Genomic DNA, 18,402 nt, shown 5'->3' on the forward strand with positions numbered 1-18,402 from the left:
TTTTTTTTTTTTTTTTTTTGCATGGCCTCATTTCCGTCTTCCTGTTGCTAGGAAAGGGAGTTAAGCATGAGAAACTTGTGTTTACAATACTGGCCCATCCTGTGCAGAACAAGGCTCAGAACAAGGCTCTCTTCAAAAGAGCCCCATTTAGTTCACTCACTGGACTCTGGATGGCCCCAGCTCTTCTGGACCAAATCACCCTCCCTTGAATATTTCCAAATTGAGTATTTACTTGGTTAGGTCATAAAAATACCCCTCTCATTTAAACATTGCATCATGCTTTTAAAATCTCCACAGGGACACCCAGGAAAACCCAAGTACTAATTTTTGTATTTGAAACCATCTCTTGGAGCCTCCTCACGGAGTCTCAGATTGGAAGTATCTTGCACGAGTCTCTCTTGTCCCCTTTAAGTCCCACGGTGCTTCTGCCAATAGGAGCTGGAGTACCAGACAGTTTAAAAGTCACTTTATTTACTAATACCTTGCTGTGGTCATAACACATCTATTGGTCTGTCCTATTGGTCTTTGTTCTTTTAACCGAAATACAGAACAAAGGCAGAAGGGCAAACTGTCTTGCACGTATTCCTCAATTAAAGAAAACTCCTTGGGTTGTTTCAGCATACTAAAATCTGAAACGGTTTACCATCCTCTTCACTCATTAGAAAGTGGTGTGCATTAGATCTACAAAAAAAATAGGGGAAATGAGAATACAAGTCACTAAGAGGAGTTTTCATCCACTCTAGGGCAAAGATCTAAGCTGGAGACCACACATCCAGATCCCAAGTTCTGTGGCTTGGGGGAAAGGTCAGCTCCTTATTCCTGAGCTTTTAGGCTGTTTCAGAGCAAGGTGTCATTCAGCTCAGAAGAAAGTCAAGGCAATTTGTCAAAAGCAAACTCTGAGGGAAAAAAAAAAAAAGAAAGCTTGAGAGAAAGTCTGTCTGCTGTGCTTCATTTGAAACTCTCTGAACAGTAGTACTAATGAAAAAATTATGTACCCAGGCTAGGGCTTTGCTGCAAGTCTGGCATGCCACAATAAAAGTGAACACAGGCGATCTCCAACATTTTCTCAGGAAATGTCTTGAAATAACTTCTGACGGCACATCTGCTAACCATTTGACATTCAGTCCTTCCTCAGGACTTTGGCTCTTCTGTTAGGGGGGCTGCTGCCTCGAAGGGCACCCCTCTGACCATCTGCTGCAATCTGCTTGCCAAGATGGCACCGGGTACTCCATTAATTCCACCCTTATGGTCAGCAAATTATCCCGCAGAGGACTAGCCTGCAGTCCAGATGGAAGCAGAAATAGTCAACCTCTTAGAGCCGCTGATAGGTTTACATTCTGAGTGCCGCAGTCCACTGGCCTATTATTTTCCCTCATCCCTTCAGAAAACAGAATTTTGCAGGGTTAAAAAAAAAAAATTGTAACTTGAGACTGGGCATTCTGCCTTCTCCAGAGCCTGATTTTTTTTCCCCTACTCAAATGCGTCACATATGCCACCCCCACGAATCTTTTGGTAATGGATGGCCGTGCCTAGGCTGCATTCCTCCGAATCACCAGCCACAGCTTGAAACAACCTCTTGAAATGAACCCATTTGTGACCACATTGGGTGTAAAAAGCCTCATTGAAAGCAAAACCGGATGGGGCGATCATTTTTTTTTTCTCCCTCTCCGGCGCTGATTAATGACTTAGGCAGGGTTTCCCTTCTAGTTTTTGGCATAATTTGGGAACAGAGTGAACTTCAGCATCCGTCACCCGCTAGGCACTTTAGGTGTACTACTCTATTTGATCCTCACAACTTCCACGTGTGTCGAAAGTTATGAACCCGGGTTGGGGACATCACAGTGAGGATGTGCCACTTTCCCGGGGTCGCGCATCAAGAGGGAAACTGATCCCGAGTCCATTTCCCCAGCATCAGTCCTCGCACCAAAGGCCATGCACTCAAGTGACTCTCAGAGACAGAAAAACAGGGTGGGCTGTTGCTCTGGGAGCAACCCTTAAGAAGGATCAAAGGCTCTCAGCTACTGACATTGGAGGAGGGGACCGGGGCGCAGGGTGGGGAATTAGTCCAAGACGCCGTCGCCTTACTACAGGAAAAAAAAAAAAAAAGCCACAGGCCTGGAGACTTGCTTCCTTCCTTTCCCAAGCCCACAGACTCTTCCACCCTCGCCAAGGACGTGGGCATCTGGTGGGGCTTTTCAGGTACCACGTCCAATTACACAGCGGGAAATTGCTGAGTTCCCAGTTGGAACCCCACGTGCACCAGGGTTTGGGGGTAGCTAAGGAGCAACCCTGACTTAGCCCGCCCAGGCTCAGAGATTCCCAGCGATTAAAAACAGGCGACAGCAACAAAAGAACCGAACTCTTAAATAGAGCTAAGGAAGCATTGTACCCTAAGTACAGCTAAAAGTCTACACAGCCCCTTAAATAAAGCACTCTTAGGGAGACAAAGCTGATTTGAGAGTTGTAGGGTGTAGGACAAGAAGAGATGGAACAGTCCCCACGAGAAGACCAAAAGGGGTTGCTCGCCTCTCGGGGCCCGAGGCCAGTAGGAATAGTACGAGGCTAAGTCACTCGGACGCCAGTCCCCAGTCCCCAGGCAATACATGGTCAAGGGACATGACCCGGTGTTAAAGTCTCCTACAAACCCTGACCCAAGCTGCTTAAGCACACGCGTTCTACTCTCGAAAGCCTGGGGCTCCTCCTCTGCAAGCGTGTCAAAACACACAATCACAACACGGACTTGGCAGGGCAGGGTGACAAGTCCTCCTCAGCCGGTCCCCTCAGCTGTTGACCTCAGCCAGACTAGCCCAACAACAAGGCATAAGTCCGTCTTACGTGTTAGGATCATGGTGTCCGGCTCGTCTCTACACATTAAGGTCGGCGCTGGGCGGCGGGAGCGCACTGGGAAAGTCGAGGCTGCCCGAGGTAATCTGGATCCCACGTCGGGACCCACGGTGGCACCCAGGACGCGAGCCCTCGCGGTCGTCAGCACATCCTGGTTCGCAGCTGCCTTACGCTTCGCCCCAGCTCGGGCAAAATCGTGGGTTTTTGCTTGCTACCGCGAAGGGAGCGCTCTTAGGGAGCGGGGCACGGAGCTAGGGAGCCGCGGCTCCAGCAGCGAGGACGCACAGCCATGGCCCGGGCTGGAGCGCACCGCCCTCCACCCAAACGCTGAAGTGCTCTGCTCTCCGCGCGCCCTTGGGGCCGCGCCTTCCCACTGCGCCCGCCCCCACGGGCGGGACCCACGCTGCGGCCTCGGGCTCTGACTCCACCCACCGCACACCAGGCCCCGCCCAAAGCCCGCCCGGGTTCTGCCCCACGCCTCCTTCCCCCTTTCCTGGAATGTTTTCCCAGGGTCTGCCCTTCTGCGGCGGCGGGAAGCGCCTAAAAGTCGCCAACTACTGGCCTCTGGGGTAAAGGCAAAAGCTTAGAGGCGTTAGCTGGGTGCAGAGGTCCGGGCCTGGTGCTCAATTTTCCCTCTCTCTTTTCCTGCCTGGTTTTGTGTACGCACAACCTCTCATGCCGTTTGGCGTCACAAAAACTTGCGCGGATGGTAGGGGCAGTGCGGAGGTAAAGATAGATCTCTTGGTCAGAAAATGGGGAAAAGAACTATCTGGTCTTTGGGGTCACCCATTTCTCCCTAAAGCCCGCAAGAGTAAGGAGGGAATGTGGCTATTTAACACAGCTATGCAAGTTTTCCCCAGCACTTGGGAGAGTCAGAATACTGCGTGAGCAGCCCTATCCGGTGGGTGTATTTCTAATTGATATTTGGACTATGGTCACAGCTCCTAGACTATCTCATGGACTGGCCTCAGCCTGTAGATTTATGATTTCAGATGGTGATAATTTTTTCCCCAAAGGCTCAAATGATTCTCAGGTAGCTTACTTGGAGTTCCATATGTCATAAGAAGCCCCATTTTGAAACTTGAGATAGAATATAATTAGTGTAAGGTATTTAAAAGTCTACATCAATTTTCATGAAAATTTACCTTGGTGTAAGTTGGTGCTTTATGTGTGTTACCTTAACTAATGGAAACCCATTCAATTCAGCACCAAGAGAGTATATTTACTATGGGCAAAATGGTTTCTCCGCTGGAGCATACAACAGCCAGGAAAAAGGGACCTGCAGCCCTGTCCTTCTGGAGTTGGCTTCTTCCTAGGGAAGCTATCCAATAAGCAAAATAAACAGATGGAAAACATGTAGTCTGTTGAGAGACTACTACAGGCAATAGGAAAATTGGGGCTGAGTTTATTCTTAAGTAGAGCTAAACACAAATAGAAAAATATATTCCCTTAGATTTCAAAATGAATTGATTTCATAGCCATGTGCTAGCTTACAAACAAGCCTCTCCCCACATATTGCAATGGTACCCCAATTTACCATACCAGAATTCCTCACTTTGGAGGCCTCTATTCACCAGATCCGTGTGACTAGGACATTTACCTGCAGGCAAATGCTGTAGCCCCAAAGGCAGTGCAGGGTACATATGGTCCCTGCCTGCCTGTAGATTACAGGCTGTTGGGAAGCAGTGAGGTGAATGGAAATGAGGGACTGTTGAGAGCCCAGGGGTGAAGACCTTGAATACCCAATGAAGTTGTCTCCTGAAGTGTGGATGCTGGAGGAACCCTGAACACATCCACAATAGCAGCATCCCCTTCTGGTACTCACACCTCTGAATGCACAAAGGCCTCATTCTAAACCACATATAATTTGCATATAACTTATGCACACTCTCCCAGCATGCTTTTTAATAATTATTATAGTATTGATGACATTTAGAATGTGAAATACTATGTAAATGCTATGTCAATTTGCCTATGTTCAGTACTGACACAATTTTTTTTTCCTCCAAATATTTTCTTTATGCATTACTGGTTATTGAAGTTAGGGTAGAGCTAGTCACATGCTCTACCCCTGAGCTACATCCCTATCCTTATCATTATTTTTAATTTAAAAATTATTATTATTACTACTGCTATTATTATTGTTGTTGTTGTTATTATTGCTGTGTGTGATGTGTATACAGGCACACAAGTAAGCTATGGTGCTGTGTGGAGGTCTGAGAACAACTTTGTGTTTGTTCTCTCTTTCTACTTTTACACGAGTTTGAAGGATCAAATTCAAGTTATTGGGCTTGCCTGGTGTCTTGGTTTGCGTCTCTGTTGCTGCGATAAAAACCCTGACAAAAAACCAACTTAAGGGAAGAAAGTGTTATTTCATCTTGCAGATCACAGCCCATCAGGAAAGTGAATAAAGGCAGGAACACAGAAACAGGAACTAAAGTGGAGGCCATGGACGAATGGTGTGCACTGGCTTGCCCATGGCTTTCTCAGCCTGCCTTATGACATGGTCCATGAATACCTGCCCAGTAGCGGCACTACCCACGGTAGTCTGTGCTCTTCTGCATTAATCACCAGTCCAGAAAATGCCTCACAGGCTAGCCAATCTGATGGGGGCATCTTCTCAGTTCAGGTTCCCTCTTCTCAGATGACCGTAGCTTGTGTTGAGTTGACAAGTGCCTTTACCTTCTGAATTATTTCATGGCTTCCCCAGCGCTTTATAATCTTCTCAATACATTGCCCAGGCTGGCCTTGAACTCACTTGGTAGCCTCAATAGGCTTTGAACGTCTGATTCTCCTGCCTAGACCTCTCAGGTAACTGGAATCATGGGCCTAAGCCACCTGACCCTCAATGTTTTCCATCAGTGGCTATCTGAATGGTTCAGGAAGCTATAGATTTGGTAGCCCACTGTCCTATCAAATGGCATGTCAAATTTGAGCAAGAAAGTTCTATCTAAACTGTTCAGAAGAAAATGAAAGCAATGCAGAACAAAGCTTCAACTGTAACCTTTTTTGCACAAGAGGATCCCAAGAGCAGCCCTGGCTAGCTGGAAGAAGGGAGGGCTGGCAAAGCTATCAAGGGTATGGACTGACCATGCTGTTTGGGGATGAAGGAGGATCCCCAAGCCAGTTCAGAGTCTGTTTCTTCTCACTTAGCATTCCACTCCTCACCACAGGCTTCATTTGTCTGTCTAGGGCAGCTGACCTTAAACTGCATTCATCTGCTGAGCTGCATTAACTGAGATTTTGGTCTTAAGCACTGGACTCTTGAGAAGCAGGCTTGGCTGTGTAGTGGAGAGCATTCTCTCTGAGCCTGCGGTCATGAACACTGAAAGCATTTTTCATACGTAAGAACGGATATCCCCTGCAAGAGCTGGGGAGATGGCTCGAGGGCCAAGGTCACTCTGTGCAAGTATGAAGACCTGCTTAGGATCCCTAGCATCTAGGTCAAAAGCCAGAAAAGGGGAGCGTTTTAGTAACCGCAGCATTGAGAGACTGGAGAATTCCTGGAGCTGGCTGGTTCTATAACCAGTCTAACTAAATCAGTGAGTTCCAGGAAGGGAGATAATAACTGAAGAAGACACTTGCCACTGACCTCTGACCTCCAAACGGTTATACAAGTGTGTATACACACAAACTCATATGTATGTATGTATCACATACCCAAAGAAAAAAGATTCCTCCACAGATTGGATTAGGTCTGTGTAGATGTAGGTTGTTTTCATTAAATTATTGATTCCTAGTAACCGAAGTTTAAAATATTGAGACTTTTTATAATGGCTTGTCCTGTTCACCTAGGAGGCAAATACCAGCTCCTCAGAGGTTATCCACAGTAGCCTCTGGCAATCTCTATGTAGGTTTGTTTCCTAAGGATTGTGGAATTACTAAGGAAAGAAAACCTCATAGCTAGTTCCTATATTGCATTACAGACTAAGAGAGCTATTCTTTATGATTATGGGTCCCTGCTCTATCTAATCGATTGAAATTAGGTATTACCGATGTTGTCCAAGGATACCCTCTTGGTTTCATCCCACCACTGCTTGATAGGAACGAAACACAACCTGAAGGTCTCATGTGTGTGATGCTAGTGAGCGAAACACAATCTGAAGGTCTCACGTGTGTGATGCTAGTGAGCGAAACACAACCTGAAGGTCTCACGTGTGTGATGCTAGTGAGTGAGGCACTCCTCAGTGGGACAGAGCAAGCTGGGTTGCCCAGAGCCCCTCTGAGAGGAGAGCTGCTAGACAGACATCTGGGCCTTTAAGAGCACACACTGCTCTTGCGAAGAACCTGAATTGTGTTCCCAGCACCCACAGCGGGCAGGTCATAACCACCTGTAAATCCAGTTCCTGGAGATTTAATGCCTTCATTTTTCAGAGGACACCGGCATATATAGTCCCCCCCCCCCCCCCCCCCCCGTATTCTAGTAACACGCATCATGAAATCTTTGCAGAAATGAATCTTAAGAAGAGAGGACAGGGGCAGGGGAGAGAGAGGAGGGCTGCTGGTCCAGTACTCTTGCTGTTTGGCATGTGCTAACCAAACAACCCCAGTGCACTGGGTAAAATGTCAAAAGCTCTGTCCTCCCCCCACCCCCTCTTTCCTTTGCTATGCAAACCAACCGCTTCTGCATGCCAAGCAAGCTCTCCACCACTGAGCTAGACCATCAGTCCCATTTATGTATGTTTATGTCAAAGCTTCTACTGTTTAGGTGCTAGAAACTAATTTTTTAAGAAAGAATCTGAAGCCATCCCCAACAATTTCAACTTTGGGCTTCATTTATCCCTGGGGAAATTAGTTTAAATCTCTGGTCTAGTGATAGAAGCCAAATAATCTCTGGAAATTTCTTTGCCTCCCTTAGGACCAGCGGACTCCTCTGTGCTTGGAAAATGTTGTAATGTAATTTGCGCTCAATGGAACATTGTGAAATGACTGGAGAATAATTTTGATTTGTGATGCTCAAAGGAAATATGACAAAGGGAAAAATATTGAAAATAATGTTAGAGGTTTTCAATTAAGCATAATTCAATTGGAAACCCAATGGATGTCCTGAAATATTCTTTTTTTTTTTTTTTTTTTAGCTTTAGTTATCCTAGTTTGGGATCTTCCTGACTCCTTCCCCTAACTGATATTTTGCTTTTTAAGACACTTTCAAAAACAAAAGAGCTAAAAGGTTTATGCTTTTAAAGGTTTACCAGGAGTAGCTGCCCTGTTCAGCTAGATCCATTATGATAACTTTTAGACTATTCACATTCAGAACAAGGGGAAGGCCAACTTCTTCGGGAAACATCTTTACATTGTGAGGGGTACAGAGAGACTCTGTTCTTGTACAAATGATAGAAATATACTTTTGGGGGGTAGCCACTCAAACGAAAATATGAACCAGCCTAGAATGTGACATCTGTCATCCAAACATGTATTTATTAAAGCCAGAAAAAGGTAATGTGAAACAAAGGTCAAGAAGGAATTTGGAGAAGTTTCTTGGGGGTGAAGTAGGGACAGACAACTTGCAGAGACCAGTGGAATTCTTTCTTTTTCTATTTTCTCATTCTCTTCTCCTTCTCCTTTTTCTTCTTCTTCTTCTCCTTCTTCTCCTACTTCTTTTTTAATATGGAATGCTTCACGAATTTGCGTGTCTTCCTCGTGCAGGGGCCATGCTAATCTTCTCTGTATCGTTCCAATTTTAGTATTTATGCTGCCGATGCGAGGCACTCTCATTCTCTTCTTTTTTCTCAGTGAGATAGTAGAGATTGAACCTGGACAAGCCAGACCAATACCCTCCTCCTGAGCTGTATCTTTAGCTTTCTTTTCACGTGAAACAAAGGGGGAAAAAAAAACGGTCTCACCGCATTGAGCAAGATGGCCACTGAACTTGGGCTCCCATTGATCCACCCCTACCCTGAGTGGAATTAAGGGATGCTCACTGCGGAAGATCTGGACGCACTGAGTTCTTGATCTGGATCTAATACTTCAGTGAGCAGGCTTTCCCAGGCAGGATACTTAGCATATTTACAGTAGAATTTATTTGAAAGTCTAGTTTATCCGAAGGCTCAGCTGTGGCTTAGCCTAAGGCCTCAATGCTAGAAATGGCAGAGATGAGAACACAACAGTGACACTCAGGCGTACGCCTCTGCCGCACCCCAATTCCACTTGATCTTTGCCAAGATGAATGTGGTTCTTTCATGTGGCTTCTGGCAACACAAAAATCAAAAAAATCAGCAAACAAAAATTGCAATTTTTTTTTTTTTTTGCTCCACGTGAGCAACTAGGTTGCTCTCCCACTGAATTAACCAAGTTAACTGCAGGCTTTGATTGTCGATACTATTAGCGTGCTCTGATTTTAATTCTTTTTGAGCTTGTCATACACAATTCTTTAACTGCTGGGGATGGGCTATATTATTTTAGAAGCAAGTGGTATTTTATCTATGTTATTTAATACGGATTAAAACATTCATTGTGAAGAGTTAAGAAAATATGGAAAAGTATAAATGAAAAAATGAAGCTTGATAATTCAGGAACATAACATTACTGATATATATTATACATGCCAGACTCCCAGTCACACAAAATTGACATAATAGCATATATTGTTTCATTATGCAAACATGTACTTATTTATTTAGATTGGATTTCATGTTGCTCAGGCTGTCCTTGAACTTGGTATGTAGCAAAGGGTGACTTTGAATGTCTTTTTTTTTTTTTTTTTTTTACAAGGTTTCTCTGTATAGCTCTAGCTGTCCTGTCTAGCTACCTTGGTAGACCAGGCTGGCCTTGAACTCAAAAATCTGCCTGTCTCTGCCTCCCAAGTGCTAGGATTAAAGGCATGTGCCACCACTGCCCAGCTGACTTTGAATGTCTTACTTCTCTCCCTCCATGTTCTAAGTAATGGGATCCCAGGCATGAGCTACCATGCAAGGCTTTAAGCAGTGCTATGGATCAGACCCCAGCAGTATATATCCTAGGTCCAACTGACTACATCCCTACCCCCTATTGTGTGATATTTTAATTCACTTAACAAAGCTGATGCGTCGTATGCCCTATTGTAGTTGCATTGTATCCTTCCTATGGGCATAGCAAGCAGTTAACCAAGGCTGAACTTTTTATTTTTTCACCCTTATTTTGAATAGGCATTCTTAAATGATACACATTTAATTAAGAGCAAAGATAATAATTTTTGTTTGTTGTTTTGTTTTTTTGAGACAGGGTTTCTCTGTGTAGCCCTGGCTGTCCTGGAACTCACTTTATAGACCAGGCTGACCTTGAATTTAGAAATCTGCCTGCCTCTGCCTCCCAAGTGCTGGGATTAAAGGTATGCGCCACCACTGCCCAGCTAAGATAATAATTTTATAGGTGAATTCACTTACTTTGAATCAAGAGGGCAAATGATACTGGGACATTTGATTTCTATCATCTATCTTATTTATCTATCATTCATCTATCTATCTATCTATCTATCTATCTATCTATCTATCTATCTATCTATCTATCTATCATTTATCTACCTATTACCTATCTAGTATCATCTGTCTTTCTTCATTGTCTTCCAGAAAGATTCTTTCTTCCCTTCTTCCTTCCTTCCTTCCTTCCTTCCTTCCTGCTTTCCTTTCTTTCTTTCTTTCCTTCTTTCTTTCTTTCTTTTTTTTTGGCATTTTTCAGAGCTTGTGCTTGCTTCTTACATGATAATTTTAATCACTATTGTTAAGATATTGTTAAGCAAAAAGAAACGCTTCCCCATTCTTTATATTTCTTTGAATACTCAATTTGTTCACATTTGTATTGTATTCAATTGACATAACAAAATTTGCCAGCATAGCTACTTCAGCATGGCTCTGTTGTCACGGAGCCAGAACCACTTTCTATCTTCAGAATTTCTCCTTTTCCCAAACTGAAATTCTGTTCCTAGTCAACACTGACTCCTGATTCTCTCTCCCTACCCTCTGATAGCAACCATTCCAATGGCCTTTCGCTGAATTTGACTCTTCCTTATACTTCATATAAATGATAAATGATAGAATAGTCTAAATAGAACATTTGTCCTTTTTTGCTTAGCTTATGATGCCTGAGTGTGTTCACATTTTTAAACCAGCCATAGAAACACACATGCACATATATTAAGTATGTGTGGTGGTTTGAACGAAAATGGCCAGGTAGGCTTAGAGGGAGTGGCGCTCTTAGGAGGTGTGGCCTTGTTGGAATAGGTAGCTTTGTTAGGCCAAGTGCATCACTAGGGGGTGGGCTTGGAGGTTTCAGATGCTCAGTCCAGGCCCGGTGTCTCTCTATCTTGTTGCTGCCTGTCCATCTGGTTGTAGGACTCTCATCTCCTCCCCTACCATGTCTGCCTGGATGCTGCCATGCTTCCCACCATGACGATAATGGACTGAACCTCTGAACTGTAAGCCAGCCCACAATGAAATGTTTTCCTTTATAAGAGTTGCATGATCATGGTGTCTCTTCACAGTAATAGAAACTCTAACTGAGACAGTATGTATAGATTAAAAAGCATATTTAAATTATGTATGTAAACACATAGTTTTTATTTGTATGTGGTATATATGTGTGCACTTCATGTGTCTGCATGTGAGTGAAAGAGTGATAGAGTGATAGATAGGCAGATAGATAGATAGATAGATAGACAGATAGATCGATCTCCATCTTAACTTTGAGTCAGAGTCTAGCATTGACTCAGTAGCTCACCAATTCATCAAGACTAGCTGGCCATCTGGCTATAGGGGTTGCTTTGTGTCTGCCTCCCAGTGTTAACCTTGTAGCAGACCTGTGCTTTTGTTTTTTTCTTGTGAGTGCTGGGATCTAAATTCAGTCTTTATGGTTGTACAGCAAGTTCTTTATGAACTAAGTCATCACCCAGCCTCCTAACAGCTCTGTTCAATGACATGCTCTTATTGATTTAGAAGTATTACGAGTATATTAGCCATCTGTCCCTATTGCTATATCATTTCTGACACAGGGTCTCACTGTGTATCCTTGGCTTGGACTTATTCTGTAGACCAGGATAGACTGGAACTCACTGAGATGCTCCTGCCTCTGTCTCCTGAGTGCTGGGATTAAACTGGCCTACTTGTCATTTATTTTTAATAGCTTATCACCTGCCCTTTATGCTTGTTAAGTTTTAAAATTTTAAGCCTTTCATTAAAAAATGAAAATGTCACAGAAAATCCAAAGGACTTACTTATTGTTTCTTCTTATTATTAACTAGGAATTTTTCTTGGGTGGTTAATATGATTTGAAACAGGAAGTGCTAAGTTTATAATGCCCTGGGATTTCTTTTCCCACTTCACTTCATACATTCATGATTTCAAAAACAGTTCTAAAGTTTCTTCTTTTAACTTTTGTGATAGTAGGCATTAAGCCTAGGATTTGCACTTTTGAGGAAAGCCCTATAGCACTGAGCCACAGCTTCAATCCTCTTTTGACCTTTTGTTTTGTGACTATTTAACAATTTTTGCTCAGGCTAGTCTTGTGATCCTCCTGCCTCAGCTTCTGAAATAGCTGGGATTATAATCCTGTGCCACCAGGGCCCAGTTAATTTTTCTTGCATTTAGATGCTGTGGTGGTTTGAAACAGAAATGCCCCCTCACTCCCATAGGCTTAGTTATCTGCAATCTAATGGGGGGTGGGGTGGGGTTTTGAAGGCTGGTAGCCTCACTCCAGCTCCAGTTGCCTTTTCTGCTACCAATTTGTAGCTGGAGATGTGTTCTCTCAACTCCCTCCCTCCCTTGCTGCCTTAGTCAGGGTTTCTATCCCTGCACAAACATCATGACCAAGAAGCAAATTGGGGAGGAAAGGGTTTATTCACCTTACACTTCCACACTGCTGTTCATCACCAAAGGAAGTCAGGACTGGAACTCAAGCAGGTCAAGAAGCAAGAGCTGATACAGAGGCCATGGAGGGATGTTTCTTACTGGCTTGCTTCCCTTGGCTTGCTCAGTTTGCTTCTTAGAGAACCCAAGACTACCAGCCCAGGGATGGCACCACCCACAATGGGCTGGGCTCTCCCTCCTTGATCACTAATTGAGAAAATGCCTTACAACTGGATCTCATGGAGGCATTTTCTCAAGGGAGGCTCCTTTCTCTGTGATAACTCCAGCTTGTGTCAAGTTGACACACAAAACCAGCCAGTACACTTGCTATCTTGGGAACCATAAGTCCAAACAAACTTTTCTTCTCTGAGTCTCTTTCAGTGATGGTATTTTATCACAAAAGAAACTCATGCAGGTGGCTTGCATAAAGCAAAGCCTCCATAATAAACAGCTATGGGAGACAGGGAATCAGTCCAAGACTAAGGGCCTTATATATTTTTGAGAAACTTTCTGATTTTCAAATTTTCCATAAGTGCTAAGAGTGTGTATGTTCATATATGTACCTCATAATAAATGAGTCCTAGAACATGTGTATTTCCAATAACTATATATAATGCTAATAATTTCAGGTTTAATCTCTTATTACCTTGTGTGAAGAACTATTAATATGTTTGCCTCTAAACACTCACTTTTAAAATCAATATTCAAATGTCCTCTGGACTATCTATAAAATAAAACTGGACCATCCACCAAAATTCTAAAAGTTTGAAGGGGAACCCTCTTGTGTTTGTTTCTGCCATGAAGGTGTCTTATACTCACTTGAATTATAATATGCTGGTCTTTCTCCTGAAAGAATGGTCATACAATAAAGTTGTTGTTCGGTCAGTGGGGCATGTGCCATGAAAGATAATGAATAGTACTGCCTTCACTGATCACTGTAGCATGTTGGCCCTTGCAATGTTGCTGGAAACCCCTCTGCAGCTCCGGGTCATTAATTTACTTTAATAGTCAACGGGAGAGTGGGGCTATAGCAGACCCACAGCTTGGCTCTTCATGCGTAACTAACTCCCTTAATTATCTCTTACTGATACAGTTGAATTAAGCTGGATTAAGCTACATTTTGGGAAACTGCAAGGCAGCAAATTATCCATTTTCAAAAGGAGATCTGGTAACAGGACTCAAGAACTGTGAAAGACTGACATTTGAGAATTGCCAGTAGGGAAAGAACTAGATTGTGCCCCTTCTGTGTTTATTTTCTGATGCCGAACAAATAGCTACTTCCTTGTTACTGTTTGACATCATTTTGATGGGTTAACAAAGTGAATATAGGGAAGGCGATTATAAATAAATAAATGCAGTCAACTTGAAAAATGAACTATATTTCATAACTGGATTCTCCAGGTATTTGAATATCCAGTATCAATAAAAATAAAAGCCTAGCTATACATTTACTTGAGTTACACAAGATATCTCTCCAGAAGAAGATACATCAATATTATACACTAAAGAAAAAAAAATAGGCTACCATATACATCTCAGAAATAAAAAGCTTTAAGAACTATAAATAGTAAAGAGTTATGGGCCACTACTACATTTCTCATGCAAGATAAAAAAGTGATGCTGAGTCTCAGTGCTCATAATAAAATAGCCTCAAATTTCATAAAGCAAAGTTTAGCAGAATTAGCAGAAGTAGGTAAATATCACAGGAGTGGGAGATTTCACACAGTTCTAGATAGCTTGAGTTGACAAAATAAATAGTAATGTTTTAATGATCATATGCAGGTATTTGAACCCATCAATCAGAACAGACGTTGATTAGACGCATAGCCTCAATCAATTATAACATATCCTGGATAATGCAATATTAGGAACAAATAAAGGGGAATAAAATAAAAGTCAGTGTGGGCTATAAAGTGTGCTATAGAGCCAATCCTGACAAAGTTCAAAGATGCAATATCATATCAACAACAAACAGTCCACAAAGCCTTTGGCAACTCTCTCATCAATAGACAGAATACTACTCTCTGGTCCTCCTGACCCTGGATCCTTCTTTGTGATTATCAAAGAGCTTTTACTTCGCAGGTAGTTTAGCAAATGTCTTTGTCTAATTACTCTGGAGTTCTCAGTACTACCTAAGTATGGTAGCACCATGGACCTACCATGGAGAGATAAACTGAGAAGATCACAGACATTCCAGGAAGCTCTAGCTGCTTCAGCCCACAGCAGTTAGGAAACATTGTTTTGGGTTTAGGCACATGTGAATGGAGAAGGTTGAAAGACCCCGATCCCAGCTACTATTACACTCAGCTGCCCTGACATGTGTAAGTTAAAAGATTCACGTGACTGGGTTAGGGGTTGATGGCTGGTAAAGCATTATTTATTGGCATGTTTATGACATTGCTTTAGGAAAATCAGTGGACTGATTTTACCATCCAATCAGATGAGTGCCTGACAACCAAAAGACAGAATAAGTGCAGTTTTATTTTCTCCTGGAACAGGAAACCACCTTTGTCTTTGTACAGTAAACTACAGGGACTATGGAATTTGCAACAACCCCCTTGGGCTTCTTGTCTTTAGCCTTGGAATGAGAACGACACCATTGGTTTGCTTGGTCCTGAGGCCTTTGATTTTAGACCAAGCAATACAAACAGCTTACCTGGTTTTCCAGCTTGTTACTGGGATATTATGAGACTTCTCAGCCTCAGCCTCGGTAGAGATTTAGATGTTCCTGTGTTAAATTCCTATCTGTCTGTCTGTCTGTCTGTCTGTCTGTATCTGTCTATCTAATCTACCTATCTATCTATCTATCTATCTATCTATCTATCTATCTATCTATCTATCTATCATCTATCTTTCTATCTGTTCCTCCAACAATTCATCCTATCAGTTTTGTTTCACTAGAGAACCCTGAATTATTAGACCCTAAGGAAAAAAGTGGCCAGCTATGTCGTGAAGATGCTCCATAAGGAAAATAGTAATAACTGATAGAGCTTTATGCCACTGTTATTGAAGTAGTTATGCAATGATAGATAACTCAGAACAGCCATATTATCTGACCAAAATAGACCAAAATTAGAAATCAATAACAGTATAATGATAAATGCTTTATCATTTGAATCACTATTAAATATCTAATGAAAACTTAAATACCAAAGGATAGTAAATATCAAGCTTGTATCTTATGATGAAAGAAGATATTTGATGAAATATGTAACCGGGATTGCTTCTACTAGACAAAAAGATATGGTAAAAAAATTAAGTAAGCACAAAGTTTGGAAAAGGAACAAGGTAATAAACTCTAAGAAGGGGAAACTGAGGAATCAATAGGAAAAAAACAATATAAAATAATAATTTTAGAAAACTCCCTGTTCACTACTTAATTACTTCAAAAGCCTTTTTAAATTTTTTATTGTAATTAAAGAAATCATTTCTAGGTCTATTCTGTCGCAGTGCTATTATTACAATGGTGCAGAACTGTGAGCAGGAGAGATGACTCAGCAGTTAAGAGTCGGCTCTTCTAGAGGACCCAGGTTCAGTTCCCAGCACAGACATGACAGCTCAGAACATTCTGTATGTCCAGTTCCAGAATCTGATGCCCTCTTCTGGCCTTTGTGGGCACTGTACTCACCCAGGGCACTGACTTACTCGCAGGTAAAACATCCATATACATTACAAAAAAAAAAAAAAAAAAAAAAGTCTCAGAACCAGCAGACTAGAAGTGCTAAAAGTAATGACTATCAATATGTAAATGTGTGTTAATTACAATATCCCCAGCTCTTTCATATTTCTCCCTTTTCATGTTGTTGATGTAATATTACTAATGATGATAATAGTAATAATCACAGGAACTTGCTTCATGGACAGGAATACACTCTCCAGTGTTAGTGCAGGCAATAGACTCATTTTCCCCCCACTTGACACATGTGAATTCTGTATTTATTTCAGTTCTGTTGTTTTTTTAATTGTTCTTAGTATTATTGCTTATGCTGTAAGGATGCATAGAGGTAGGAAAGGAAGTCCCAAAGAGGTTTCTGGAAACTTGACTGTGCTCCTGAGCATAGAGAGCCGGGGGGAAAGCAAACAGAAACTCTTCTTTAGAAGCCTAGACAGTTCAGGTTTAACTCTGGACTTGACACTGAGACAGGTCCACTTCTGAACAGTGTTATGGAATCTCACTGCTCAGAAGCATTTAGGAAGAATGGAGAAATGCTGATTATAGAGAAAAAAAATGGAGTTCTTTAGAAAGATCAGTCTACTGTGGGCAAGATAATAATAATAAAAAAAAGCATCCGTTAGTGTCCTGCAAAGAGTACTAAAAACAAACTTCTCTTCATTTGTGTGGGATCATGGCTTGCATTCCTGTACAAAGCCACCACTACTTATTTAAAACAAACAAACAAAAGACTGAAACCACCCTTCTTTTCCTCACTTGGCTATCACAGGAGGTGGATGGACCACCTATATCATCTAGATTTTTCCAAAGATGATACTGCTAGTTTCTTGGGAAGGGAGGAATCTAATCCAAAAGTGACCTAAAAGCAAGATCCAACAGAAAACTGAAGAACGGCAGAGAGAATCCTGCTAGTTCCCCTAAAGCAGTACATGTGGCCTTCATTTGCCCTTCTGTTCTCCACACTAACAGCTTTGGGACCCAAATTATTCTATACCAGGCACTTGCATTGTTTCTGCACCAATCTCGGGTCTTTGGGAAGACAGAGATCATGCATACATGGCTGGTCCTAGGACTGGGGAGAATAACTGCTAAGAAAGGATGAGCTCTAAACTCTAGTGTTCCCCCAACCCCCAAACTAGGTCTAGAACAAACCAGGTTTTCTGGAGACAATCGGCTATATTTGCAAATTGCCACATAAGAGAAATTCTTTCATCTGGATTTCCAGGCCTATGACTGATGCTGGTCATGGTAATTTGAGTAATCTGTCGTTATGGAGGGGCAGGGGCGTCTATCTGAAATTGTAGTGCATGATGGAGCTTGTCTGCTGCAAGCAGGGCTAATCTTGAATCTGGCTGTGCGCACTCACATACTATGTGGAGAGACATCTAAGCAGGGCCTGTAGGAAGAAGATCAACAACCAAATTGTGTGCTTGTACACACGTCTGTGTTTGAACACTTAGGCTTTTTTTTTTTCTCCCAATGCCCCAACTGAAGCATCAAGCCTGTCAATCTTCTAGGGGTTTCCTTGACAACCATCCCCTAGCTGGGGAGAAGTGAGATGATGGTATTTTTGTGATACTAACTTGAAACCTCCCAGCAGAATCCCAACAGAGAAGGACTGTTTATGTTGGGCTGTAACTCAGTCCTTTTTCAACTATGTTCCATAGTGCTTCTGACTTCCATTCCCAGCCCAGAACCAAGCTCCTCTGGGCTGCTGGCTCACACTGCAGGTAGATCTTAGGCTTCTCCTCCATGTTCTAAGAATCCAGTGACTGCTCTCTCACTGTGTTCTTTCTGAGTGTTAATGATCCCTCCAGTCCCTTTTCCCAATACACCTTCAGAATCTATTTCTTTTTTAGGAATAAGTGATGACTCAATTTCATGCTCTCCGGCCTTTTCCTAAGACAACATCATAGTCATGTAGAACAGACATTACTTTCTTTCCTTTGTCTGTGTTCCCTGGCTGCCATCAGTCTGGGCTCTTCCTTCTGGCCTTATACGAGTTCATCCACCCATCCACCACACTCACTCCTGGCCAAGCATGGGGCCTGATGAGGTGGCCTTTTTTTT

At 42.5% G+C, this 18,402-nt stretch overlaps 1 protein-coding gene and 1 non-coding gene across 7 annotated transcripts in view; both read right to left on the reverse strand.

Moving 5' to 3' along the window:
* Positions 1-18,402, reverse strand: part of Dlc1 (DLC1 Rho GTPase activating protein) — a 377,111-nt gene that overhangs the window by 43,313 nt on the left and 315,396 nt on the right. Inside the window, exon 1 of one of the 6 annotated variants that reach the window (XM_031339552.1) lies at positions 2,836-3,219. The exons of the other annotated variants lie outside the window; for them this stretch is intronic. Within the exon in view, the coding sequence (XP_031195412.1) occupies positions 2,836-2,872 (37 nt within the window). The 5' untranslated portion in view covers positions 2,873-3,219. Of the gene's footprint in view, positions 1-2,835; positions 3,220-18,402 lie in introns of those variants that run through there. 6 annotated transcript variants of the gene reach the window in all.
* Positions 8,446-8,553, reverse strand: LOC116071619. Its single transcript, XR_004111026.1, has one exon. It is a non-coding gene; the product is annotated as a U6 spliceosomal RNA (small nuclear RNA).

Source organism: Mastomys coucha, unplaced genomic scaffold, assembly GCF_008632895.1.
Source record: "Mastomys coucha isolate ucsf_1 unplaced genomic scaffold, UCSF_Mcou_1 pScaffold22, whole genome shotgun sequence".
Lineage (NCBI taxonomy): Eukaryota > Metazoa > Chordata > Mammalia > Rodentia > Muridae > Mastomys > Mastomys coucha.